This window comes from Cervus elaphus, chromosome 25 (genome assembly GCF_910594005.1).
Source record: "Cervus elaphus chromosome 25, mCerEla1.1, whole genome shotgun sequence".
NCBI classification, from domain to species: Eukaryota; Metazoa; Chordata; class Mammalia; order Artiodactyla; family Cervidae; genus Cervus; species Cervus elaphus.
Genome location: NC_057839.1, coordinates 43,145,947 through 43,160,149, shown reverse-complemented (window position 1 = coordinate 43,160,149; position 14,203 = coordinate 43,145,947). Strand labels below are relative to the sequence as shown.

The 14,203-nt window shown below is 38.3% G+C and overlaps 1 protein-coding gene across 3 annotated transcripts in view; it reads right to left on the bottom strand.

Moving 5' to 3' along the window:
* Positions 1–14,203, bottom strand: part of ZFR (zinc finger RNA binding protein) — an 81,986-nt gene that overhangs the window by 42,397 nt on the left and 25,386 nt on the right. For all 3 annotated transcript variants that reach the window (XR_006337777.1, XM_043887222.1, XM_043887224.1), the window contains 4 exons: positions 13,898–14,180; positions 12,120–12,264; positions 8,889–9,107; positions 59–306 (listed from right to left, as the gene is read on the bottom strand). Coding sequence is in view for 2 of the 3 variants with exons in the window: in XM_043887222.1 (XP_043743157.1) it covers positions 59–306; positions 8,889–9,107; positions 12,120–12,264; positions 13,898–14,180 (895 nt within the window). In the remaining variant the exon portion in view is untranslated. The remainder of the gene's footprint in view (positions 1–58; positions 307–8,888; positions 9,108–12,119; positions 12,265–13,897; positions 14,181–14,203) is intronic.

Genomic DNA, 14,203 nt, shown 5'->3' with positions numbered 1-14,203 from the left:
TACTTAACTATCAAGGACAACCACTGAAGATTCATGATGAAGCATACATTATACATACCTGTGGTCCAGCACAGCTGATCTTACAGACATCACAATAGTGAATCTGGGGTGGTTTGGGAGGCTGTTTTGGTTTCAGTTGTTTATTTTGGAATGGTGCTTTTTTAGTAAAGGTGGTCCCTGTCCAGGCAGCTGTTGCAGCCGCTGCTGCCGCTGCCGCCGCCGCCTGCTTCTGTTGCTGCTGCTGCTGTTGGTAGTAGGAGGATGCAGCTGAATACACTGCTGCTTCATAACCTGAATAAGATGTACCTTACAAATAAAATCAAACAAAGATTATGTTACATACCTGTAAAAGGCCAAGAAAAGTGATGGGAATTTAAACCCAATAAATTCTGCTTAAAAAGATAGGTTTACATGTGCATATTTATGAATAAATTGTATCTCACAAAACCTAAGAAAAATGTTACTTATCCTTCTTTTAATGTAAGTCAACCAACTGAGTATTTACATAATACATGACAGGTGTTAGGATAAGCTTTGGTCATTGCTTTCAAGAAGGCTTATAGTACTGCTGGAAGGCTGTGATAGACTGGTCTGATAAACTTACGTGGTTATGAAACTGTTATATAGTATTTTCCCCAAGCAGAATTCCTCTGAATACAATTAAGAAAGTGCTGGGTTTGAGGGAAAGTCTGAACTAGAATACAGAAAGGAAAAAAAAGAAAGTCATGAAAATAAGACTATACGTGCTTGGTGGTTTAGGGGATAAAAGATATGAAAGGGGAAATTACACAAAGATGACACCAAGATTTTGAATCCCAGTGACTGACTGAAGGGGCTCTACAATCAATAAAAGTAAAGAGCTGATAGAAGCTGGTTTGGAGAGATAAGGTAACTAAAGCTTGGCAAAAGTCTGTAATATGGAGTTGGAGTTCTGATGAGCATCAGGACAACAGAAGGCAAGATATGAAATAAAGAACCAAAGACACTGGTTCTCACCTTCCAAAAGGTGAAAAAGCACTGAATTTTCTGGTTAAATGTATCAATTCTATCCTTCCATTGTTCAAAGTCTTTGATGAATAAGCACATTAAGCTAGCTACAGATATAACATATACAAGCTGTTTATGTGCAGTGATTTACTGATTTAAAAAGTTGCTGATTTTATTTATAACCCTATGTTAAAACTGGGAAACTTCCTGTTTCCTAAACCAAGATCCCTGGAAATCTGTTGGACTCCCTAATCCTCATCCTTTCCCCTGAAGAGGAAATGAGTGGGTCAAAAGTTAAGGCTCAAGAGAGATTCCTAGCTGCTATGACAGAACAGAAGAACTACCTAAGGAAAACTGAACTTTTTGGTATCTCAAATGCAAACTGCTATACTGAGGAGTAAAGATTTAAGACCCACTCACTTTAATATATTTTACACAGGGAAGAGAACATGAACTGGAAAGGTGAAGGTTAAGATGCATGGGAAATCAGAATCATAAGACTCTGAAATTTTTATTAATAGAAAATTTCCAAATGGCTAGTTGTGTGCAGGAACTGTTAACATGCCACTTAAACTGCGGCTTCATGAATTATGTATCAAGGAAATAAAAAGGAGAATAAGATCAGCAGCATCCTACAATGCTGGATGATCAGAACTACTAGGCTCTGGGTTTTTTTCTAGCCATGCTACATGGCTTGCAGGATCTTAGTTCCCTGACTGGGGACTGAACCTGGGCCTATAGCATTAAGCGGTCAAGTACTAATCACTGGACCATCAGGGAATTCCCTACTTTTTTTGAAAATTGAGAATCCATACTACAAGAGGCAGTGTTCCAGATACAGTGATATCTCAGAACAGAACTATAAGGTAGGTATTGCAGGTATTACTATACATACTTTACAGATGAGAAAACTGAGGCTGTGTCTCAGATCATAAACTCCTTATTGCCAAATTCAGGCTTAAATTGAAGAAAGTGGGGGAAACTAGACCATTCACTAATGTCATTAGACCATTTAGGTACGACCTAAATCAAATCACTTATGACTATACAGCGGAAGTGAGAAATAGATTTAAGGGACTAGATCTGATAGACAGAGTGCCTGATGAACTATGGACGGAGGTTCATGACATTGTACAGGAGACAGGAATCAAGACCATCCCCGAGAAAAAGAAATGCAAAATAAGCAAAATGGCTGTCTGAGGCCTTACAAATAGCTGTGAAAAGAAGAGAAGCGAAAAGCAAAGGAGAAAAGGAAAGATATACTCATTTGAATGCAGAGTTCCAAAGAATAGCAAGGAGAGATAAGTAAGGCTTCCTCAGTTATCCGTGCAAAGAAATAGAGGAAAACAATACAATGGGAAAGACTAGAGATCTCTTCAAGAAAATCAGAGATATCAAGGGAACATTTCATGCAAAGCTGGGCTCAATAAAGGACAGAAATGGTGTGGACCTAAAAGAAGCAGAAGATATTAAGAAGAGGTGGCAAGAATACACAGAAGAACTATATAAAAAATATCTTTATGACCCAGATAATCACGATGGTGTGATCACTCACCTAGAGCCAGACATCCTGGAATGTGAAGCCAAGTGGGCCTTAGGAAGCATCACTATGAACAAAGCTAGTGGAGGTGATGGAAATCCAGTTGAGCTATTTCAAATCCTAAAAGATGCTGTGAAAGTGCTGCATTTTATATGTCAGCAAATTTGGAAAACTCAGCAGTGGCCACAGGACTGGAAAAGGTCAGTTTTCATTCCAATCCCAAAGAAAGGCAATGCCAAAGCATGCTCAAACTACCGCACAACTGCATTCATTTCACACCCTAGTAAAGTAATGCTCAAAATTCTCCAAGCCAGACTTCAGCAATACGTGAACCGTGAACTTCCAGATGTTCAAGCTGGTTTTAGAAAAGGCAGAGGAACCAGAGATCAAATTGCCAACATCTGCTGGATCATCGAAAAAGCAAAAGAGTTTCAGAAAAACATCTATTTTTGCTTTATTGACTATGCCAAAGCCTTTGACTGTGTGGATCACAATAAACTGTGGAAAATTCTTCAAGAGATGGGAATACCAGACCACCTGACCTGCCTCTTGAGAAACCTGTACGCAGGTCAGGAAGCAACAGTTAGAACTGGACATGGAACAACAGACTGGTTCCAAAAAGGAAAAGGAGCATGTCAAGAATGTATATTGTCACCCTGCTTATTTAACTTATATGCAGAGTACATCATGAGAAATGCTGGGCTGGAGGAAGCACAAGATGGAATCAAGATTGCTGGGAGAAATATCAATAACCTCAGATACATAGATGACACCACCCTTATGGCAGAAAGCAAAGAAGAACTAAAGAGCCTCATGATGAAAGTGAAAGAGGAGAGTGAATATGTTGGCTTAAAGCTCAACATTCAGAAAACTAAGATCATGGCATCCGGTCTCATCACTTCACGGCAAATGGATGGGGCAACAGTGGAAACAGTGGCTGACTTTATTTTTTGGGGCTCCAAAATCACTGCAGATGGTGACTGCAGCCATGAAATTAAAAGATGATTACTCTATGGAAGGAAAGTTATGATCAACCTAGACAGCATATTAAAAAAGCAGAGACATTACTTTGCCAACAAAGGTCCATCTAGTCAAGGCTATGGTTTTTCCAGTGGTCATGTATGGATGTGAGAGTTGGACTATAAAGAAAGCTGAGTGCCGAAGAATTGATGCTTTTGAACTGTGGTGTTGGAGAAGACTCTTGAGAGTCCCTTGGACTGCAAGGAGATCCAACCAGTCCATCCTAAAGGAGATCAGTCCTGGTGTTCATTGGAAGTACTGATGTTGAAGCTGAAACTCCAATACTTTGGCCACCTCATGCAAAAAGCTGACTCATTTGAAAAGACCCTGATGCTGGGAAAGATTGAGGGCAGGAGGAGAAGGGGACGACAGAGGATGGGATGGTTGGATGGCATCACCAACTCAATGGACATGGGTTTGGTAGACTCTGGCAGTTGGTGATGGACAGGGAGGCCTGGCATGCTGCAGTTCATGCGGTCGCAAAGAGTCGGACACAACTAAGCGACTGAACTAACCAGCTTTTTAAGGTCCTTTGTGTTATTTAAACAACAAAAATCACTAAGCATAATATTTACGAAATAACCTCCTTCATTTGCATACATGTAGTCTAAAACTAATAAAAGGTAAGCTTAATTATAGCTTACTATTCAGCATTTTTTAAAAAATCAAAGCAGAAACTGAAAGGTATGCTGAAGGTTCTGGAACTCTGCTAAGGGATCTCCTTTAAATTTCCTATAACTACTAGCAAACACACATACATTTCTCGTAAAGCATTATGGGAAAATAAATCTAATGCTATGTCTCTAAATTAAGTAAAAGCTCATTTGAAAAGCTAAAACTATTTCACATAAAAAGCACATTATAAATACTTATCAAATAAGAAGTTGCATAATTAGAACAGTTAGAATATAAGTTTTAAAGGTACAGTATCAGAAACAAAGACTATCACCTCAGCAGTACATACATTATACCACAAGTCATCATTTAGTAGGTACCAACACTGTAGAATTCATTTTCAGTAAGAGATAAAAAGAATAGCTGACCTAAGCTGTAGCTGATATAAAGCTGCAGACACAGAACTCAGAAGCCCTAATAATGATCTCTTTGGATGGTAATTTCACAGTGTGTATCATACGTTCTTTAAAATGTGTATACTCTTTGATGTAACAGTTACAAATCTAGGAATTTATCTGAGGAAAACAATTGGCAAACACACAGATCTGTACATAAAATGATTATTTTACCAGTGCTGTTTCAAGCTTTTCCTTAATATGGAACTAAATGTCCCCAACAGAAACTTTAAAATGTAGCACATGCATACAATAAAACAGTATTAGTCATTAAAAACTATGTTTTTCTAAGCGTAGATCTTGGTTTCTAAATACTAATGCCATACAAGTAACCAAGGTTCCTTTGTGAAATGGCTGATTGTGAGTCTATGGCAGGAAAGGCTCAAAGTTTATTGTTGTTTTGCATTTTATTTATTCCTTAATACTCTGTCTTGTTCTGCCTAGGTTATAAGGTTATAAGGGCCATTTCAGTTCTTACCTCTTGATGTTTTGTTATAGAGCTTGAGTGTGGGAAGCCTGTGAATTTCTAAAGTATTTTTAAAAATTTCTCAGAGATTTTTATCTCCTACCCTATGTCAAGTGCTATGCTGGATATTAGGGATGCAATGGTGAATCAGGCAGAGTAACATCTTACTGTGCCAGAAAAGAAAGAAATGCTCAAAGACTAATGATGCCAAGTTCAGAACTGGTTTGAAAAGGATCCTTTACTATCCAAATTTGGGACACTGTGTGCCTTAAAAAGAAAAATGAAAGCAATGGATTACACTAAACTGAATAAAAAAGAAGCCTACAGTAACATCAAAAAAGAAAGGGTGACGGAACTCCTCTTCAGGGAAGAATTCCTAAGAATCCAACTCATTTCACACTGATTCTTAGTAAAAGGATTTTTCATTCACCAATGGAGAATTTGATTCAGTTACTGATTTTCAAAGGATCTAACACCTTAGAAAGATAGCTGGGCTAACAGGCCCATAGATAACTTGGTTCATTACAAAATGGAAAAAGGTATCTTTAAAAAGGAAAGATCTGGTAGTCACCACTTCAATCAGTAATTATACCTGACACCATTAATAAGGAATAAACTGACATTATTTATTACATGGCTGGCTTCCCTGATAGCTCAGCTGGTTAAGAATCCACCTGCAATGCAGGAAACCCCGGTTTGATTCCTGGGTTGGGAAGTTCTGCTGGAGAAGGGATAGGGTATCCACTCCAGTACTCCTGGGCTTCCCTTGTGGCTCAGCTATTAAAGAATCTGCCTGCAGTGTGGGAGACCTGGGTTCGATCCCTGGGTTGGGAAGAGCCCCTGGAGAAGGGAAAGGCTACCTACTCCAGTATTCTGGCTTGGAGAATTCCATGGACTATATAGTCCATGGGATTGCAAGTGGTCGGACACGAATGACCAATTTTCACTTTATTACATGTACCTGATGTGCTGAAATGAAATGCTGACATAGGTAGTTCTACTGACTAAAAAACTGCCAGAATCTAAACATAAAGAAATCAGATAAATCCAGACTGTGGGATATTCTACGAGACAACTTGTCTCAATTCTTCAAAAACATCAAGGCTGCGATCTTCCTTGTGGTCCTATGGTTAAGAATACACCTTCCAATGCAGGGGACACAGTTCGATCCCTGTTCCTGGAACTAAGATTCCACATGCCACAGGGCCTGCACACAACTACTGAGCCTGCAGTCTCTGGAGCCCGTGCTTGTACTGAGCCTGAGCCTGTACTCTCTGGAGTCTGTGGCAAGCAGAGAGAGACCTGCTTGCCACAACGAAGGCCCGGTGTGCTGCAACTAAAACCTGACGCAACCAAACAGTAAATAAATAATATAAATGTTAAAAAAAAAAAATCAAGGTCATGAGAGATAATATAAAAATAAAAGTTATTCTGTGGTGGTGGTGGTTTAGTGGTTAAGTCATGCCCAATTCTTGTGATCCTGTGGACTGCAGCACCCCCCGGCTCCTCTGTCCACGAGATTTCCTAGACATGCATACTGGAGTAGGAATCTTTACTTCTCCAGGGAATCTTCCAACTCAGGGATTGAACCTAAGTCTCTTGCACTGCAAACATCTCTTGCATTGCAGGTGGATTCTTTACTGTTAAGCCACCAGGGAGGCCCCAGGGGTTATTCTACATCAAAGGAAAATGAAACTAATAACCAAATATAATCTATAATCCTTGACTGGACCCTGAATTTAAGACAAAGCACAAATATATCAACTATGGAGAAAGTCCAGCCATAGACATTTGTGGACAACTGAAGAAAATTTATTAGATAATATCCACGTCCAATTTCTTATCTGCATTTTGTTATATAAAAGAATGCTCCTATTCTTAGGAAATACATGTGGAAGAATTCCAGGCAAGGTACCATGTCATCGGCAACTTAGCAAACAAGGAAACATTGCTAAACCGTTTGAAAATGTGTTTAAACAGGAGAGTTAAGCAAACGTAACAAAATAATATTTGGTGAATCTACCTAAATGTTGTATGGGCATTTGTTGCCTGCTTTTTTCACTTTTCTGCAGAAGGAAAATTTTCTAAAACTGGGGAAAAAACATGAACCAGGGAATAGTAGATCTCTATACTTAGAGCATTCACACAAGGAAAGCAGTTTACACTGTAGTACATATAAGACAAAATTAACTTTTTATTAAGAAACCATGATGTTTATATATGCATAATTGCATGGAAGAAGTATAGAAAGACATGCACTAAAAAGTTAATGGTAATTAGTGTCTAGGGATAGATGCCTAGTAATTTAATTTTTCCTCCTTTTTAAATCAACAGGTTCGAGTTTTAAAAATGATATATTACTTACATACTAAAGCAGTAAACAGAAATAATTATCTTCATGCTGTGTACGGTATATTCAAGCAACTGAGAGAGACAAAGGCTGAGAGAGGCAGAAAGATAAAGGGAAGAATAGATGCAAGAGAAAAACAAGGAATAGGAAAGGATACTATCACATTCCTTATTTATTAAAGCTGATGTGGGTTTTCTTCCTTAAGTGTCCAAATAGGTTTCACTGAAATAACTCCATTTACAGTTATAACTAGTTAACCAGAGAAAGGCAGAAAAGTTGTATCTGTGCCATCATGAGTAACAAATCAAACAATAATAATATCTCCTTACATCAGTTCATCTCCACACGGCTGTCTTAATTAACTCACAAATCTGTCCATTGCTCCCTTTCTCGAGCTCTCTTTGGCATCCTGTCTGCCCACAAGGTAAAGACAAGACACCACAGCAGACCATACAAGGCTTTCCACACTGACATTTCCAGCCTCAATTTCCTGTTATCCTGTGTATTCTGTATTTCAGCCACAATGAACTCTTGATCCCAATCATAACATGCCTGACTAATTTGTATCCCTAACACCATGCACAGCATTTGACACAGAGTAAGAGATTTAAAAAAATCTTTGAGAAATAAAAAAAGTTAAAAAATTCAGTGGCTACTTCTAACACCTCAACTACCAAAAAACATCAAGAGATGAAAAATGAAATTACCTATGCCACCTTAAATCTTCCATGGAACAAGACAGCATACTAAGGAATAAGTAAAATGCAAAACCAACAACAAACTATACATTAGTACAACGCTAAGTGTCTTCAAAAAAGTTATGTGTGACTTTAAGCATTCCAATACTACAAGGTACCTCAGTGGAAAAATAGGAAGAACAGTGGGCACAGCAAGGTTTTAGTGATTATTCTTGGCCAGGAAAAATATATGATTACTAGGGAAAATAAATCTACTCTGTTTTTCCAAGAGATGTGTTATATAACCATCATCTATGGATGTTTATAAAGGCCCCCAATATTTTCAAGATTACTTATTCCTGATAGTAAATATGAAGATATAACTCCTTGTGAGCTGAAAATACAATGTAAATAATCTGTCACTGGTACTTCCTGAAGCTAACCTTGAACTTTCAAATTCATTTGGAAAAGTCAGATAGGGAATGACCCTGTAGAATACTAGATGTTATTTTCTCTAACTGCAATGCTGGGACCAAGGTTTTAAAAGCCCAGAGGGCATTTTTACATTCTAAAATTTCCTGGCATTAAAAAAAAAAAAAAAGCATACATCTTAAGAGTACGGTTCATTTGTCACACTATGTATAAATATTTGTATTAACACCTATCAATTAATTCAATTATTGCTGTACTGGGAGTAAGACCATCCCACAGAAAACCAAGATAGTTTCTCAGTGAGTCTAATTCGCTTACTCATTTAAACACACTTTATCAGTCTTACCAGAATAAGTAACTGCCGTGGTACTATAAGTAGCACTCTGGGTATAGGATGGCACCACAGTAGCTGCAGCTGCTACTGGCTGTACGGTGGAGGATACAGGATAAATGGAGAAAGTGGTGGTAGCTGGACTTGGTGTGGCTGGTTTTATGGCTGTCACTTGTCGAGTTTGCTGGGCTTGTGTATACTGAGTTGCACCTTGGCTATAACCTGCTTTAGGGGCTAAATTGGAAAAGAGACATAAGAAAATCAGAAAGGTGAACCAGCATAGTTACTGTACCAATATCCTAGAAAAAACAAACATAGAACATCATCAACTGGAAATTTTATGCTAGCAATTTCTCCTTGATAAAAGGAGTAAAATTCTTATTACCAACTTCATAAAATACAACATCTATATAAATTACTATTCTTGCCCAGATGCTTTCTACATATTTCTGAAATGATATTTTGTCAAGATTTGCCACTAATTGAAATACCAACACTACTTAAACCATGTCATTAACAAAGGTTTAAGGAAAGAATGTGTGTGTGTGTATTTGGGCTAGCCAGTATACTTGAGATTTATGCTTAATACTGGGAACAAAACAGAGAGTGACTCAAAGTATAATTTAAGTTACAGTAAAATTTTCAATGCTTGATTATATGGAACTTGTTCATACACCATTTAAAAGAATTTTACTGATTTGTCCACAGTGAACTTCAAGCTAATTACAATCCACAAGGAGCTACTTATTTAATTCTTCAAATGTCAATAGCTCGAGTGCAGCTGTTCTTAAACGGCTATCATTAATGTCTCGCCTGAACCTTCTGCTATCTTTGAACACATTAAAACCAATGTATACCGGGGGTGCAGTGTTAAAGAACCTGCCTGCTGATGCAGGAGACTCAAGTTTGATCCCTGGGTAGGGAATATCCCCTGGAGTAGGAAATGGCAACCCACTCCAGTATTCTTGCCTGGAAAATTACATGGACAGAGGAACCTGGTGGGTGGGCTACAGTCCATGGGGTCACAAAGAGTTGGACATGACTGAGCGCGCACACACACACTTGAATACCTTAAGAATCTTATGAGACTTATCATCACTAAATTAATAATTAATCCCTTATTAAGGATCACTAAAGCATACAAATATAATTTTCTGAGAAAGGCCCAAATATTAGGGACCAAACTCATTTATGCTTAAGTAAAAGTACCTTAAACAAACAGTACTTAACAGTTTATAAAACTTTTTCTACACATAGTAGGAAATCTGATCCACATGACATACAGATGAGTACATTTTACAAGAAAACCCTGATGTCCAAGAGCTAAATAATTTACAAAAGTCACATGGTCATGTCAGATTTTAGACTATACCATGGTATTCTGACTCAAGATTAATTCAGTACTCTTCAGCATAATCCATCAAACCTTGGTAAATTAATCAGGAAGTTTATTAAAGCTCATTGTACCCACAAATCATTAGAAAGGAGACTATAAGGAAAGCCAGGGTCATTGTAATTCAAAATACTTTTAACCCACTTTCTAAGGGACTCAATAAAATCACTCTTAGATCTAAAAGTATCCTAGAAAGAGCTGAGTCAACTACCCCGTTCACAAATATGAGAAGAGATGAAATGAGGTAAAAAATCACTTGCCCATGATACTGGTAACACCAGGGCTAGAAACCAATTCTACTCTTTTCTAATTCAAGGCTCTATCCACACTCTCATGGTCCTTCAAAAATAAAGAAGTCGCCTACTTTTCAGGCTGTATATTGCCACTGTTTATTTAACTTATATGCAGAGTATGTCATGTGAGATGATGGGCTGCATGAAGCTGGAATCAAGATTGCCGGGAGAAAAATCAATAAACTCAGATAGGCAGATGACACCACCCTTATGGCAGAAAGCGAAGAACTAAACAGCCTCTTGATGAAAGTGAAAAAAGAGAGTGAAAAAGCTGGCTTAAAACTCAACATTAAAAAAACTAAGATCATGGCATCCAGTCCCATCATTTAATGGCAAATAGATAGGGAAACAATGGAAACAGTGACCGACTTTATTTTCTTGGGCTCCAAAATCACTGCAGATGGTTGACTGCAGCCATGAAATTAAAAGATGCTTGCTCCTTGGAAGAAAAGCTATGACCAACATAGACAGTATATTAAAAAACAGAGTCATTACTTTGCTGGCAAAGGTCCGTCTAGTCAAAGCTATGGTTTTTCTAGTCGTCTTGTATGGATGTGAGAGTTGAACTATAAAGAAAATTGAGTGCCAAAGAATTGATGCTTTTGAACTGTGGTGTTGGAGAAGTCTCTTGAGAGTCCTTGGGTTGCAAGGAGATCAAACCAGTCAATACTAAAGGAAATCAGTCCTGAATATTCATTGGAAGGACTGATGCTGAAGCTTCAATACTCTGGCCACCTGATGTGAAGAACTGACTCCTTGGAAAAGACCCTGATGTTGGGAAAGATTGAAGGCGGGAGGAGAAGGGGACGACAGAGGATGAGATGCTTGGATGTCATCACTGACTCAATGGACATGAGTTTGAGCAGGATCTGGGAGTTGGTGATGGACAGGGAGGCATGGCGTGCCGCAGTCCACGGGGTCATAAAGAGTTGCACACAACTGAGCGACTGAACTGACTGACTTTTCAGAACTCAGAGAGCTTTGGTCTTAAAGGTGCTCAGTTAAATTTCTATGAGAAAAATCCATCTTTTAAAGACTACAGATATGTAGGCTTCTTTGCAAACAAAACAGTTCCTGCATTCAAACCGTTAATATATATTGTACTATCAGTGGCTGATAACAAAACCAACTGTCATTACAGATCAGAGAAAGATGAATTAAAAATATGGGTCCACAAAATGGAAACCACCATCAGGGCCTCCACTAATTACAAAGGAAGGTATGTCTGAGCATTCTTGGGCAAAGAGCAGGCGGCCAGAAGTTATTGCCACAAGTTCTTTCGTACAGCTTATTTCAGCAGAAAAAAAACTGTAAGCTGAAGACCAGACATGAAATACACTTCCAAGAGAGAGGACAACATTGTGAACTGCCTCCAGGGCCTTCTCTCTTTGGGACTCAAAGGCATTTTTATACAGAAAGAGGACATGGCTAGAACCTGCCTCTCAAGGTAATATAACACAACAAGTTTAGATGGTTCAAAAGCCTATCTTCATTAAATAACACCTTGAATAATATGTTTCAACAGTGTACAATGAAAGGGTGGTATGTTAGTAAACTCACCTGTCTGATAGTAGGTCTCAGCAACGGAAGGCTGAGGCTGGGCAGCGGCAGCTACAGCAGCAGCAGTTGCTGTTGGTTGTTGGTAGTACTGCTTACTATCATAAGCTACAGCAGGAGCTGTGGATCTTACATATGAGTACGAATCCTAAAGAAAGAGAATGAAAGAAAATCTTGCTATCAGTGAAGTGGCAGAGGAAAAAAACCTCATCTTTGCCACATTAAAAACCCAATAAAGGAAAACAGAAACCTAAATATGTATGAATATAAACAGAAGATTCAAATTCAATACAAAGGGGATTCATTTGGGACTTCATCAAATAAGGTCAAAATCATTTAAAGCAGCATGCTTAACTTTTAAAATCGAAAAAATCATCAAAACATTTAAAAATAAACATTATTTAAAAATTAATTTTATTTAAAAATTGCATGGTGGATCTGCTTTAAAGATGGTTTCCAGAGTAAACAACACTGGATGTTCTAAGCTTTGTGACTGTTTCAGCTTTCTTTTTGTTCGTCCTTATTTACCACTATTTATTAACATAATGATGAGTAAGAGCTTCCAGGTGGAAGGAAGGTAAACAAAAGTTCTAAGGGAAAGCAATATTATTTACAAATCTCCAAAGCAATGAAAATCAAGGTGAGCTGGGTGAATTCTAGCGCTGCATATAGTGAGGAGGGCTGGGGAGGCACACAGGTAGAAAGACTGAAGCAGGCAGGACCCAGAAAATGATGGGCTTCATACACCCTATTAAAAATAATAAAATTTATTATATTCTGTCTTTGGACATAAGGAAAACAATCACACATCAAAGTAATTCTGAGTTTAGAAACCTACTTAATATTAATAGCAAATGCTAATAATGCTGATCCATATGTCAATTTCTTAGATAACAAAATAAACCCCTTTATTTTAGAAAGAAAATTAAAAAATCAGAAGCCCCAAACTTTAAAAACCAGATCTTAAAAGCAAACAAACAAAAAATGGGTTAAAAGAATTAGGACCAAATTTATTAAATAAGTAGTAATTTAGTGCCATACCAGACATAAAGAGACCATATTTTTATAGAGAATTAAGAGCTTTATGTCCTCATAAACCTAACAAGAAGGAATTAGATGACTTAAGAGCAGGATCAATTTCTGTTATAGATAAAGAAAGAGTATCTCAAAGGAAGAAGTACACATAGGCAATAGCATTTCCACCGTGTTTTAGGAAGATATTATGTAATTTGCTTTGATTAATGGCATTCCAGCATGTGGGTTCCCACACCAGAGGCTGAACCCACGCTCCCTGTGGTGGAAGTGCCAGGGACTGGCAGGTAACCACTGGACTGCCAGGGAAGTCCTGACACTATGTAATTTGTTTGTCCTACATATCTGAAGGTCATGGTTCTCAAAATAGACATAGGGGTGTCCCAAGTGGTTAAATAATAGCACAGTACCAACAAGGGAAAGAAGACCTTATATGTCTTAATTTTTCTCAAAAACTTGTTATAAGATTAACATATTTAGCCATTAATTAATTTTTTTTAATTAAAGCAAACATATATATAGAGTGAAGTGAAATGGACTGGGGGATTATTAATATAAAACTCACTGCAAGCAGGCTTAATCCCTGGAGTATGCCCCCGGATTACCTAGGAATACACAATCACTGTTCTCTATCATTAGAGGTATATTTTGCAAGACTCAAGTTTGAAAAGCATTGGTTGGACATTACATTAAACACTGATGCCACTGAACCCGTATGTTAAGGCTAATGAAAGCAGCAGCTTTCTTACCTGGTAGTTCTGTGTAGTAGCTGGGGGTGGTGGTGGAGGTGCTTCTTGTTGCCTCTGTGTATAACCATAGTCAGTCGCTGTGTGTGCAGTGGGGTAACCTCCATAAGCAGCAGCTGTTGCAGCAGCTGCAACAGCTACTGGAGCAGGCCTGGCAACTGCAACTGTGGCGGCTGCTGGTGCATAGGCAGCAGTAACTGTGTGAGCAGCTACTGGAGCCTGATGAACAGTGTAGCTAGCAACGGTGGTTGGATGAGAGTAGGCTACACCCGAAGCTGGCTGCTGGCTATATTGTGGAGTAGAAGAATA